The sequence below is a fragment of the Delphinapterus leucas genome, chromosome 1, assembly GCF_059928025.1.
Source record: "Delphinapterus leucas isolate spDelLeu-1000000601 "Yukka" chromosome 1, BTC_Dleu_Yukka2, whole genome shotgun sequence".
NCBI lineage: Eukaryota > Metazoa > Chordata > Mammalia > Artiodactyla > Monodontidae > Delphinapterus > Delphinapterus leucas.
This window is the reverse complement of record NC_143129.1, coordinates 147,449,768-147,464,341: the sequence shown is the minus strand read 5'-3', so window position 1 is coordinate 147,464,341 and position 14,574 is coordinate 147,449,768. Positions and strand designations below refer to the sequence as shown.

At 35.5% G+C, this 14,574-nt stretch overlaps 1 protein-coding gene across 8 annotated transcripts in view; it reads left to right on the top strand.

Moving 5' to 3' along the window:
* Positions 1-14,574, top strand: part of OSBPL9 (oxysterol binding protein like 9) — a 167,824-nt gene that overhangs the window by 134,563 nt on the left and 18,687 nt on the right. For 6 of the 8 annotated variants that reach the window (XM_022575671.2, XM_089922856.1, XM_022575668.2 and 3 more), the window contains 4 exons: positions 3,261-3,299; positions 6,807-6,897; positions 8,196-8,303; positions 11,337-11,496. In XM_022575671.2, the coding sequence (XP_022431379.2) occupies positions 3,261-3,299; positions 6,807-6,897; positions 8,196-8,303; positions 11,337-11,496 (398 nt within the window). The remainder of the gene's footprint in view (positions 1-3,260; positions 3,300-6,806; positions 6,898-8,195; positions 8,304-11,336; positions 11,497-14,574) is intronic. The other 2 variants (XM_022575670.2, XM_022575669.2) reach the window with 1 other exon arrangement.

Below are 14,574 nucleotides of genomic sequence, written 5' to 3'. Positions count from 1 at the left end.
TGAGAATATTTTATGGGAAAAATTGTCAGATATTTAAGTTTATTTTTTCTTCCAGTTTTATTGAGACATAATAGACAGCACTGTGTAAGCTTAAAGTGTATAATGATTTGACTTACTACATCATGAAATGATTATCACAGTAGGTTTAGTGAACATCCATTATGTCATATAAATACAAAATCAAAGAAATAGAAAAAAAATTTTTGTCCTGTGATGAGAACTCTCAGGATTTACTGTCTTAACCACTTTCATATATAACACACAGCAGTGTTCATTATATGTACCATGTTGTACATCACATCCCTAGTACTTACTTATCTTAAAACTGGATATTTAAGTTTATTTTAAATTATACCAGAAGTAGAAGTGGTGGTTTTCCTAGATAATATAATGTACTGTATCAGTAATGTATTGCTGTATAACAAACCAACCTAAACTAACTGTCTTAAAATAGCAGCAGTCATTTATTTTGCTCACAAATCTGCAGTTTGGTTAGGCCTCATGACTTATTTCTGTTTCATGCAGTGCCACCTGTGGTGGCTTGATTGCAGGGGCAGGGGTGTATGTGTTGAGATGGGGGGGGGCAAAGGATCCACTTTCAAGATGGCTCACTCACATGCCTGGGAAGTTGAGCTGGGGACCTAGGTGCTCCTCCGTATAGTTCTCTTTCCAGCTGCTTGGCCTTTCTGACAGTGTGGGAAGAAAACAAGGTAGAAATTTGTGGCATTTCCATGACCTGGTCTCAGAAGTCACACATAGTCACTTCTGCTATGTTTATTGGTTAGGGACAGTCACAGAGTTTCAAGGATAGGGGCCATGAACTCTACCTCTTGTTGGGACCATTTTTGGGAAATTTAATCTACCACATGTATTTCTTTCCACTTATTGCCACTTACATATATTTCTTTCTAAGAAATTCTTTGGAAAAGTCAATTTTAGAAATTAGAAATTTAGAAATTAATGGGGAAAACTAAAAGTAAATTAAAATATCATCTGAACAAGAAACTTTAAAATTTTTCTGTGTAGTTCTCAAGATTTTATTTTCAACTGTGTCTATTAAAAATTACTGAAACTTTGGATATTGTAAATATATAGTTAATTCAGTTGTGTAAATCCCAACATGAAATATGGACTTATCAAAATGCTTTTATTCTCAAGGATATGCAAAGGATATGCACTGTGTTGGCAGTTTGCAAGACCACCCCTAGGTTTGGTGATTTGCTTGGAAGGCACAGTTTGTAGTTGTACTCACAGCTATGATTTATCACAGCAACGTATCCAAAGTAAAACCAGCAAAGGAAAAAGGCACATGGGGCAAAATCCAGAGGAAACTAAGGCCCAAGCTTCCAAGAATCTTCTCCCAATGGGATCATACAGGGTGTGCTTAATTCCTCCAGCAACAGATTGTGACAGCACTTGTGAAATGTCTACCAGGGAAGCTCATTAGAGACTCAACACCTAAGGTTTTTTATTGGGGTTTTTGTCATGTAAGCACTGTTTACCTAGCACTTACCAAGCAAGAGTCCAGAGAAAGCTGGTCTTCAGCATAAACCATTTTGTTTGCTTAAACAGATTAGGTGCAGTGAGCTGCCCTTATGATAGTGAGGTGGTGGGAACCCTCCTAAAATCCAAGTTCCCAGACACCAAGCCAACGGCCAACTTTGTAGGCAGGCTTTTCTGAGGATAGCTATTTCAGGCCTGCTATGTTAATTCTTAAAAAAAAAAAATTAGCCCCAAATCTTTAAATTGCTCTTGGTTGTCCCTTCAATCTGTAGATTTCTGAGTAAACTCTGTAGTCAAAGAAAGAAAAAGTTACGTATAAATGATATACAACTTGGCTGTAAACCAAGACCAAATACTGGTTTCTATTAAAACTTGAAAACTTCTTGATAGTATGGAGTTAAAACTTTAAACAGTTTTAAGTTAAATATATTGTCTGTGTAATACTAATAGATAGATTATAGTTACAGGAACAGATATGTGTGGTAACTTTCCACCACCTTCTTCCTTAAGTACATCCTTGGAGAAGAGAGGCAAGGCAAAATATCAATAGCATATTAGTTAAGACCTTGAATTCTGGAGCTAGACTATATGTATTGGACTAGACACTGTAGACTAGACTAGACACTCTCTCTGTCTCAGTTTTCTCATCTGTCCAATGGGGATGATAATAGTACATGCTTTATAGAGTTGTCAGTGGAACAAGTGAATTAATAATATACAGGCAGACCTTGTTTTATTGCATTTTGCAGATGCTATCTTTTACAAATTGAAGGTTTGTGGCAACCTTGTGTCAAGCAAGTCTATTGGCGCCATTTTTGCAACATTATTTGCTCACTTTGTGGGTTTGTCACATTTTGGTAACTCTCGCAATATTTCAAACTTTTTCATTATTACTGTATTTGTTATGACGATCTGTGAGCAGTGATTTTTGATATTACTACTACAGCTCACTGAAGGCTCAGATGATGTTTAGCATTTTTTAGCAATGAAGTATTTTTAAATTACATACATTGTTTTTTAAGACAGTGCTGCTGCACACTTAATAGGCTACAGTATAATGTAAATATAACTTTTATATGCACTGGGAAACCAAAAAATTTGTGTGACTTGCTTTATTGCAATATTTGCTTTATTGTGGTGGACTGGGACCAAGCTCGCTATATCTCCGAGGTATGCCTGTACGTAAAATACCTGCCAGGTAGTAAGCGTTAGCCCCTGTATCATCATTCTGTGGATATGGTGATTATGGTTACTGAAACAAAAATCAGACCATCTGTTTAGAAAAGTATTGGTATACTTCTGGAGCCAGCAGCCAGAATATGGGAAATTATGTCTATCCTGAGTTTTTAAGGGTATATGATTGTCATACCTTTGCAGTATGGTAAGAGTTTGGGGGTTGTGGAGAGTTGGCATAATTTACTGTAAAGTTAAACCCAGAAATATTCAGCATCATTAATCCTAAAATAATATATCTGCTTTCAGTCATTGATACCAATGTGACTACACAGTTCAATAGGATATTTCTACAAAGAATTTAATTAAATGCCTATATAGAAAAACAGTTGCCATGCTCTTGGTTAGAATTATGTTTGGCTAGGAATGGACCAGTGAAATTACTGTCTTAGTGGAAGCAGAGTAGTAGTTTTCTAACGTTGTTGCTTACCCAGTAAAATAAGTTTTCTTACTAGGGAAGAAAGTACACAAGGTGTTACTTAAATGAAAGAATGAAGTTAATATTTTTAACATTTCTCCTTAAGGACCAGTGTAATGCGGAGAAGCACGCAGATGGAATTATAGTAAGTTTAATCTAATCTTTGTTCCCCTTTACTTCTGCAGAGCATTATAACCAGTTATGTCAGGAGAAGCCTGAATTTCTACTCATTTTTCAACACAAATTCCTCTTTTTACCTACTCACTGTTCTTTGTTTGTTGACTCTTGCAATTTTCCTTGAGCTCTTAAAGTTGGCCATCTTTCAGCAATCATTTGGAGGGGGAATGTCGATTTTAAAATTTTGCTGAGTCTTGATTCTTATTGAATCACCTTGCATGTGTTAACTTAAAGGGTTAATCGTGGTATAAAGATGCAGCTTTTATGACTAAGGCATAACTCACAATGCTACATTTCTTGGCCAACTTCTTTTTTTCTAATGAAAGCAGAAGGGGAGGGGTACAGTATTGAAACATCTTAATTTAACTATATGGTTATAGGTTTCTATTAATTTCTTATCTTTATTTTTAGATTATGTGTATTGTGTTAACTGTCATTGCTACTGTGGTGTATACTGCTTTTTTGTAGGAACAAGTTGCAACATGAATTCTTCCACTTATAGCCATTTTCTATTCTTTCCTCCCCTTGGGTTTTACTCTTTCCTTATATTCAACTTACCCACCAAAAAGAAAAGAAAATTTTATTGGAAATAAAAGTTAGAATTTGAAGGTTTGCAGTTTAAGCTCCCCTGGTTTTATGGTAGATGTGTGACTTGTGTTCAGACTGTATTTCTGAAGAAGGAGGCAACCTCTTTTTTTGTCTGAGGCTTTACAAATGCCAGCTTATCTGAGGTCTGGAAACTCATTTTGTAAATCTTGAAAACCATCTTATGATTATATTTGAAAGGATGAGCATGTTATGTTTATATTTGGTTTAAAATGAAAAATAAGTTAAATATTTCTTAAGAAAACAGAGTAAGAGAAACATTTTTAAAATTTGAATTAAACACATTGGAATTTTTGTTTTTCTTCACAATGTGAGTTCATAGTTTGAGCCATGGTGATTTAATACAATTATGTGATATAATTACAATATAATATCTCTTCTGAGATATCAGTTAAGATTATAAGCCTCATGGAAAAAGACTGTGTATGTTGTCTAGCATTTCATGGTTCCCAAAGACCCTAAGGAAAATTAATGATGGCAGTTACTTTTATCTCTTTTCTCTCAAAGCAAATCAGTTACTTTTTATTATGTTAAACAATAGTTTTATAAAGCATACTAAAAATGTTTGATCATTTGTAGTTAAAAACATCTAGATAGTTTATACTGATAGAAAACCTAAACTTGTAGAAGACAAACATATTTGAATCATTTGATCCGGGACTATAGCATTTTTCCTTAAGAGTTTTTATTTTTAAAAAAAGGCACTGTTCATGGTTTAGGCCTTGGACCCAGACTGCTAAGACCTAGCCCTGCCACTTACTGTGACCTTAGGCAAGCTTCTTAACCTTTGAGTCTTTGTTTCCTCATCTATAAAGAAAAGTGACTTCTATCTCAGAGGATTGTTGTAAGATAGTATGCACATAGTACTCAGTAAATGTTAGCTATACATACATATATGTATATATAATTGTATTTTATATTGTATTGCATGAATTTTATTAATTTTACAACAGATTAGGGTTTAGGATTGTCATTTGTTTGCACTTCTCAAGCTCTGCACATTCTTTTTTAAAGCAAGGCGTAGAATGTTATTTGACATTTTTTAGCCTGAAGTTGGTTGACCACGGACAGTAGTTGTATCTTCTGTTAACAACAGCAACAAAAGAAAAAGTCTAAAAGTGTTTTGTGGGATTGACAAACCTAATATTAGGCTTCTGAAAAACAGAAGATTGCATTCAAAAGATTGAATTCTGGTCCCTTTCTCCAAAGTTATTTTATTTCTTGGTCTCTTTAGTAATTTTTTCTTATATAATAGGTTGGGGATAAGGAGGTGGGATATTCTCATTCTTATGGCTCAAAGTATTAAAGGTGGGATTTTGCCTTTGTAAAGCACTTGGAGTCCTTTAGAGAAAAATCACTATGAAAAAATAAGGAATTTATTTTAAGAACAGCTCCAGGATTGTTGAGATACTTGTTTAGGTATTATGGCCCAGCCTGGTATCTGAAAATAGAATCCTAATTTAATAACCAGAAAGCCCTTAGAGACCATAGCATCCAGACATTTCTTCATTTTATACACTGGGAAAGTGAGGCCCACAGCAGATGAGACTTGGCAAGTCACTGGTAGAGCAAGGATTCTAGGAATTAAAATTCTAAGTCTCTGTTTCTGTGCTTTTCCTAATGCTCCAGAACCTTCCCCACTTCACTTTACTAGGCTTTTGATTATTAATGATTGTTTTCAGAGCTTCTTTGTATCCTTTATTTTCTAGGACTAGAATATTTATGGTATGTAGACTGTTGTGACAAGAATCAGAATTCTTATGTTCAAATCAATTTAAGAGATCTGATTTAGTGATTTTTACATATTGATATTTATGCAGAGAGAGGATATAAGAAAAAATAACTTAGGTATTAAATAAGAATGCTATAAAAACTTTCCTATTATCTCAGTTTCCATTGTTATGTGCTTTTAAATTTTTACAAATGCTTTTGGGGCTCATCAATAAAGTATTTCTTTTCTAATTCTGTTTCAGTATTTTCTGTTACAAGCTCTACCTAATACATGTTTGAAGTTTAGTTTTCCAGATCAAGGAAAGCTAAAAAACTTAAATTTTTCTTTCTTGGGTTTTATCTAGTATAGTCTTCTAAGTGGTGGTTTCAAACTTTACTTTGGCAAAGGCCTTGGTTTAAAATCTCCCCCTCCTCCAAATAAAAAATTATCAGTAAGCTTTGGAGTCTTGTTTTTAAAATGCCATCATGCTGGCAAAATAGTATCTTGGCTTGGAGTCAGAAGAACCTAGACTTTTTTTTTTTCCTCTCTAAAATTGTAACTACATGTTTGAGTATTTTTTTTCCTTCTAAATCCTCAAAAAGAAAAGACGTCCAATTAGAAGATACATTTCTTTGCCTTTAGTGACTGTAAAACTAGGTGCCTATATGGTGCAATACACATTGATAGAAGGTGGCAGTAGTATGGGATGTAAAAATAAGATTGTAGTGGTACAGATACATTAGCTAGTCATAGGTATAATGCTTATTAATACCAAAGCAGGAGAGAGCATTTCTCCATCTTTGATATTTGTGGTGAATTAAAATTTGAGAAGCACTGAGTTGAATCGAGAGGTTATTGTTTCGGCTTCCTGGAACCATTCTACAACTCTTTCCAAGTATTTTCATTTAGTTTTACCTTTCTATATGTCAGAGATTCATTTTCCCTCCTTACAATGCTTCTTTAAATAATCTTATAAGAAACTCTTAGACTTCCATATAGTAAAGTTGTTTTATTTCCTCTTTGCAATTTGACCAACATGTCTATACAGCTACCCTCAGGACTTTGCTGTCAGAAGTGTGGGGTTTTCATACATTTGGGAGGGTCAATGCTGGAAGGGTATTTAATTAAAAATAACTATACTGTGCTTCTTTATCTCAGAGTACTATTAATCCTGTAGATGCAATATATCAACCTAGTCCCTTGGAACCTGTGATCAACACAATGCCTTCCCAGACTGTCTTACCTCCAGGTATAGTATAATATTTGGAAAAATGTTTCACAGGTACACTGATGACAAAAAACTTAATTTTTTATGGCAGTTGTAGTAATCTTGAAGGTTTTTTTTTTGTCTTGTTTTTTAATAAGTAAAAGGAATCACACACACAAAATACAGCCAAAAATGAACTGGAAAAATATGATAATATTTTGGTATTGGGGCTTTTTGAGTACAGTTAAAGGGCTTTTGGTTTTCAAAGTGAGATGGAAGACAAACATGGTTACTTGGATTAGCTGCTAGGACAGAATCCTATGACCCAGGATTCATGGCTACCAAGGAGAACTTAATATACCTTGATCTACTTGAAAGTAATCCAGGAATGTTCTATTTTGTCATATTCTTTATAGCTCTGAATAATACAAATGGCTTCTTCATGGTGGACTTAAAGATAATGAGAAAGGGAGGAATGAAATTTGTGATGCCTACTGATTAGATAGATGTGTATTTTTAGGGATAGAGTAATAAATTTTTTCTTTTTAACTGGCAGAGGAGGGCTTAAGGCCAACACCCACTGGTTCCTTTTACCTTTTTGTTGCATCCAACATTTCAGTGTTTTCACTGATGACATAAGTCAGAAATTTTACTGGAAAAAAAGAAAATCTTTTTAAAATTACTTATTAAGTATGTGAGATCTTTTTATGAATTTTTACTCCTTAGGAGATTGAGCTTAATATCTCTCACGAGACTAAAGAGGAAGTACTGTGCCCCATTTTAGATTTTACAAGTGGTTTGATCCTCGGGGGGGAAACAGTTTATCATCTGAAGCATTTGCTGGTTTTACAGAGTAGTTGTACTGAGGTACTGGCCTATCTTGACTAGTCTCTTGATATCCTGCCTAGTGTCTTAGTACTAGGTAGCATATCATCATTGAGTTTAAAGGGGACTGGGGGTCAGAAAGGAGTAGTAGCATGGAACTTGACTTAATAGAATACAGTCTCAAAAATTACTGATCTTCAGGATATTGCAGTTAAAGAGTTGTGTTTGCTACCAAATGTAAAGTAGATAGCTAGTAGGAAGCAGCCGCACAGCACAGGGAGATCAGCTCAGTGCTTTGTGACCACCTAGAGGGGTGGGATAAGGACGGTGGGAGAGAGACACAGGAGGGAAGAGATATGGGGGTATGTGTATTATGTATAGCTGATTCACTTTGTTGTAAAGCAGAAACTAACACACCATTGTAAAGCAATTATACTCCAATAAAGATGTTAAAGAAAAAGAAGAGTTGTGTTTGGCTTTTTCTCTAACTTATTTCACATGTTCAAATCTCCTAGAACCTGCTCAGTTGTGTAAGTCAGAGCAGCGTCCATCTTCTCTACCAGTTGGACCTGTATTAGCTACTACCTTGGGACATCATCAGACTCCAACACCAAATAGTACAGGTACAGATTTGTGTAATTCCTTTACTTCTCATAACTGCCCATTAACATTCAAGATTTGTGTTGGATTACTGATGGGAAAAAGATTGAAGAAAGGTTGTATATTTTGTATTGGAGATACCTTAGCTCTATCATTACAGTTCCATACATGGAGTGGTTAACTTTGTGATTGAACCAGAAGTTTATTAATAATTATAATTTAAATGAAATAAAATACTGCAGAGTTTTGTTTATTTGTTTACCTTAAGGCTTATTTTGAAGCTCTGTATTGGCTTTTTAAAAAAATTTGCTTGAGTTAGATTTATATACTTTCTTACTGTAAAGGAATCAGATAATACAGAAGTATGAGAACAAAAGCTGTAAGCCTTCTTTACTCTTTGTCATTTATACATGTATGTACCTACATACCTATATTATAGTGTATTTTTATTGTTTTTTTCCCTGACCTAAATTAGATCATGTGGTTCTGTGACTTTCCCTTTTCATTTAACTGAGGACATTTAGAGAGCTTTCTGTGTTCATACACTTAGGTACACAACATTCTTTCTGCAGCTGCTCAAGTGGCTATTACTGTTTTTCTGATGATGGACATTTATTTAGGTTGATTCCAAAATTTTCCTATTATAAGCAGTATTTCAGGGAATATCCTTGTACAGCACCTTTTGGCACATATGAATTTTTTAAGGATAGATTTATCGGTCACATTTTTGCCAATTTTATAAGGAAAAAAAGGATACTTGATTTTAGTTTGCATTTTCTTAATTTGCTTAGATTTATGGTCTTTATTTTTTCTCTAATTCACAGTGATGCTATTAATGTTAGTATAGATTTATTTCTTGTTTTAAAACTAATTAGGTTGATGTTGGGTTATCAGTTGCACCAAATTCAAGGGAGCACTTGGTGCTTTTGTCCCTGTTATATCTGGATGCCAAAACCGAAACCACTCTTGAGGACATGGGAGATAAGCCCCTGCTGTTGCTCCACAGGTTCTTTCCTGGGTGAGACTTTTCCTGTGTAATAATGAAAAGTTACCCTGTGATTTTTAGCTAGTTTGAAATTTGAGTTAGTAAAGATGCTGATGTTATTACTTTAGTTTTTAAGATTTAACAGCCTGGGCAGATGTCTCCTTAATTTTGAAAGAAAGCAAGCAACAACAGCTCTCTTATTTGAAGCTCTTGGGAAAATGCTGATAAGCAGTTTGAATAATGCAGTTGAAATGTTTGCCTGCCTTTTTTATGTATTTCATTACACTGTCATTTTAAAAACAGTATCTGTGTTTTCTTTTGTTTTTTTATAAGGAGGAATTATGTCAGAATTCTGAAACAGACAAAATTTTCCATTCAGAAATATACAAAACCTAGTCAGTTACAGACTTTGAAAAAGTTAGCAGTATTCTTTATGTACATTAATTTTAGAATCATTAATTAGTTATAAATAATTTAGGATAAATTATTTCAGAAGACAGCATTTTAAAAATATAACATTTTAGAGTAGGTATATTTAAAAAAATTTTTTTAATTAGTGTGTGGTTTGTGTCTTGTTTGATTTTTCAACCTAATTTCTTCATCTTTCTTTCCTTTATCTCTCTCACTAATACATAAAAGAAGGAAAGGAACAACTGAAAAAAGAAATGTTTTCTCTTGTAAGGAAAACTCAGTTCTTTTGTTTGCAACTCCCACTCCAACTCATTTTCTTCTTGGATACATTTTCAGTTTTCTGTGGTTGCCTGGACTATTTGCTTGTTACTTGATCATTTGTAATTCCTGGTCTTTTTCTTTCTTTCTCTCTCTCTCTCTCATTTTTTTCCCCCATTATTTCAATAAGAGAAATTTATTTATTTCCCATCTTATTGCTGCTATGGGGCGGGGCAGCGGTGGGGTAAGAATTTAAAGTTATTTGCTAAGATGAACTATCTTTGGAATTCCCACAATAAGCTTTGCCTATTTAGGCAGCAAACTTTCAGTGTTATGTTTTAAAAATATCTTTGTGAACATGGCAACTAAATGTGGCAGGTGGATGTGCTCTTTCAACTATTGAACCATAGATAGACACTGGAATGGGACACTAAAAATCCATGGATGGCTCTGGATTCATTTTTACTGCTGCTATTCTCATTTCCTCCTAGAATTGAGGCCTTGGCTTTTGTATTGCCAGCAGTGACTTAATTAATTTTAATCTACACCAGGCATCTGTAGCAGTTTGGCATAAATTGCCTGAGAGCCCTTAGATATCTGCTCAATAAATACTTGGTAAATTACTTTCAGTACTTCACTGTTCTGTTTGATACTTTTATTGTTACTTTTTATTACTAGACTATGAACCAGATGATTATCACAGAGATTCTTTCTCTGGATCTCCATTAGTTTCTATTTCCTTAATTAGACTGTTTAGGAATAGGAAGATGTTCCTCCTGGTTCTTTCCTTTTTCCACGTGCTTCCCATGGTAGCCCTCTCTTTTTCTCTGCCCCTGGGCTCTGGGCAACCTGACTTAAACTTAGGTAGAAAAGAGGTGAGGAGTTTGAATGGTAAGTGTTCCCAGCTTTTGTGTTTGTACATGATTGCCAAAACATATTGACTAATATGAATGTGATATCCTGAACAAAATTTTAACATTCATGTGGTTTTTGATATTCTTTCCACTTTGTTTTCTTGTTGGCTCACTGCTGCATTTTTAAGGTATCTGGATCTATAGTATAAAATAAGAGCTCTGGCTTCCCGTTGGTACTGGTATCTACTATGGGACTTCTAATACCTTAACTCACACAGTGTGATTATAATCAAAAGAACTCCCTTCCTAATTACAGATGGGGACATAGTATTTTTTCATTTATTTAAAAGGCTGTGTCCCATTCTATAATGTGATTTGCCTTTTTCTTTGTCTAGTTTAAATGTTGATTTCTTTACAGATAGTCTAGGGACTTCTACCAACTTAACTATTTTTTGATTTTAGAAAGGTCTGCTTTGACCCCATCTCCCTAATTTCTTCCCTTCTATTACCAACACTGTCCCCTAATTAAAAACTTTTTAACTTCCTAGGCAGTGGGCACTCACCACCTAGTAGCAGTCTAACTTCTCCAAGCCATGTCAACTTGTCTCCAAACACAGTCCCAGAGTTCTCTTATTCTAGCAGTGAAGATGAATTCTATGATGCGGATGAATTCCATCAGAGTGGCTCATCCCCAAAGCACTTAATAGAGTAAGTAGATGAACTACATATGTATTGAAATGACTCCTGATTTTTAAAAATGTAATTTGATTTTGAGACTGGTGTTAATGACAGACTCCTTTATAAATTATTATTTGGAAAAAGTGAAAAAGACAGCTTATTTTTAATTGGCTTATTGAGCAAAGCTAGTTCTGTGAGAATAGTGATTTTTACTCCTGATTTAATTCAAATGGTATAATTTTGCATCAGTTGTGGTAACATGCCAGTATTGTTCATTAACTCTGGGCCTTATTTCTATAGAAACAACATTAGGAGAGGGTCAAATGAAAGTGAGTAAGCTAGGAAGTATTACTCACATAAGAGGAGGTTACCGTTACTTGTTCTGTATAGAGTAGAGATATTTGGGTGCCTATAAGCCAGGCACTATATTAGGTGGAGGAATGATACAGAGGTGAATGAAGAGCCAGTCCCTGCCCTCAGGGAACTTACAGTCTATTGGGGGAAAAACAAACTTATAATCCAGTGGGAAATATGCTATGTAAGAATAAGTGCAGGACTTCCCTGGTGGCGCAGTGGTTGAGAGTCCGCCTGCCGATGCAGGGGACACGAGTTCGTGCCCTGGTCTGGGAGGATCCTGCATGCCGCGGAGCGGCTGGGCGCATGAGCCATGGCTGCTGACCCTGCGCGTCTGGAGCCTGTGCTCCACAACGGGAGAGGCCACAACAGTGAGAGGCCCGCGTACAAAAAAAAAAAAAAAAAGGATTCACAGAGGAGGGAGGGGATGTGATCCATGGTGAGATGTGGATGAGTAGGGAGAGAAGGGACATTGGGGGTGAGAAGAGGAAGGAGAAATGGAAAGTGTTGTTCTCATGGAGATGGAACCCTAATAAGAAAGGCCTGGAGGCAACGGGAGCTTGGTTTCTTTGAGGAGCTGTAAGCTGCTGAGCATGGCTGAGTGTGGCTGTAGCATAAGTTGTGGGGAATGGTTAAGAAGATACAGAAGAGATTGACAAGGGCCAGGTCGTGAAAGAGTCCTCTTAGCCTTTTATGAATTTTGAACATTTTCTCACAAGTGATGGCAGCTGCTGGTCAGGTCTGCATTTTAGAAAAACAGATATGCCTGAATTGTGTAGAATCAAATGCAGTGGGGATGCATTACATGTAGGAAGACCAGGCAAAACTGGGTAGAAACTTGAGAAATGTTGATACCCTGAGCTAAGGTCATAGCATAGGAATGGAGGGAAGCACATGGACTCCAGGGATACTAAGTAGGCAGATTTGGGCAGATATTGATGATAGGTTTTCTCTCATTAGGAAATATTTGACCTGTTTTGCACTGTTAAATCAAAGCTAGGTATGTTCCGTTGTACCGAAAAGGCCTTTACATGTAAAGTCACTTACATGATAGCCAATAAGCAAAGTACTTTTTAGCCCTACTGGTACGTAGGTTGCTGTGGTTAGACTTTGGATTCTGGAATCTTAGAAAAGAATAGGTTCTAAATCTGTTTTGCTTTTAAGGTGTGTGATCTTGGTCAAGTTATTTAACCTATGACATCCTCAGTTTCCTTGTTTGTAAAATGAGGATAATAGTTTCAACTTCAAGAGGTCATTGTGAACATTTAAATGAGAATAATGTCAAGTGCTTACTATGATGTCTGGCATGTATAATAAGTGTGCAGTAAGTGATAGCTGTTATAGAAAGCAAATTAACATTTATTTGCTTTAATGTTCTTATATTTGTTGTAGATGTAGTTGGCTCACTTTTTGCTGGGTATTTTTTCCAAGTCTCCTGCCATCTCAGGAGTCGGTGCTAGTGTTACAGCTTGGGGTTTGCTTTGAAATACAGTACAAATTTGGAAATGATTATTTGTGAATTTGCAAGCTAAGTACTATCAACCAAACTTAGACCTTGAACCTTGGTTTCTTTTAGTAAGAAATATTTTGTGGCACTCCATTTCTCTCGCTCTCTTTTTCTTTTTTTAGAGATAACAATTTTTTTTAAAATTGGGGTATATTTGCTTTACAATGCTGTGTTAGTTTCTGCTGTACAACAAAGTGAATCAGCTACATGTATACACATATCCCCTCCCTCTTGGACCTCCCTCCCTCCACCACCCCCATCCCACCCATCTAGGTCACCACAGAGCACTGAGCTGATCTCACTGCGCTATACAGCAGGTTCCCACTAGCTCTCTGTTTTACACATGGTAGTGTATATATGTCAGTCCCAGTCTCCCAGTTCATCCCACCCTCCCTTCCCCCACATGTCCACATGTCCATTCTCTATGTCTGCATCTCTGTTCCTGCCCTGCAAATAGGTTCATGTATACCATTTTTCTAGATTCCACATATATGCATTAATATATGATATTTGTTTTTCAATTTCTGACTTACTTTTCTCTGTATGACAGTCTCTAGATCCATCCACGTCTCTACAAATGATCCAATTTTATTCCTTTTTATGGCTGAGTAATATTCCATTGTATATATATACCACATCTTCTCTATCCATTCATCTGTCAATGGACATTTAGATTGCTTCCATGTCCTGGCTATTGTAAATAGTGCTGCACTGAACATTGGGGTGCATGTATCTTTTTGAATTATGGTTTTCTCAGGGTATATGCCCAGTAGTGGGATTGCTGGAAGAACAGTATGGAGGTTCCTTAAAAAACTAAAAATAGAACTACCATATGACCCAGCACTCCAGTTCTGTTAAGTGTGCACATGAACTGAGAAATACAGTATCATATATAATTGTACTGTAACTATTCAGAATCTCAAAATTTATAAGGAAAATGATGTTATTAATTCAGGAAGTTTTGTTACGTAGTAGATCAAATTCAGATTTTGAATGTTGGAAAAGTAAAATATATGTGATTAGGTAAATACATCCTGTTAGGACATGAGACTTTACTTAAGGAAGAGAGATTTGAGCCCACAATTCAAGAAGGCTAGTTTAGCAGAAAGAGTTTGGTTTAGCATGTTGGTTTCTTAATGTTTGTATGTAGGGAAATAAACTATTACAAGACCCTTATTAGCAGTTTGCCAATAGAAATTTCACTTTAATTTTTAAAATATTTTTAATGATAGTGGGGTTAAAAGAAA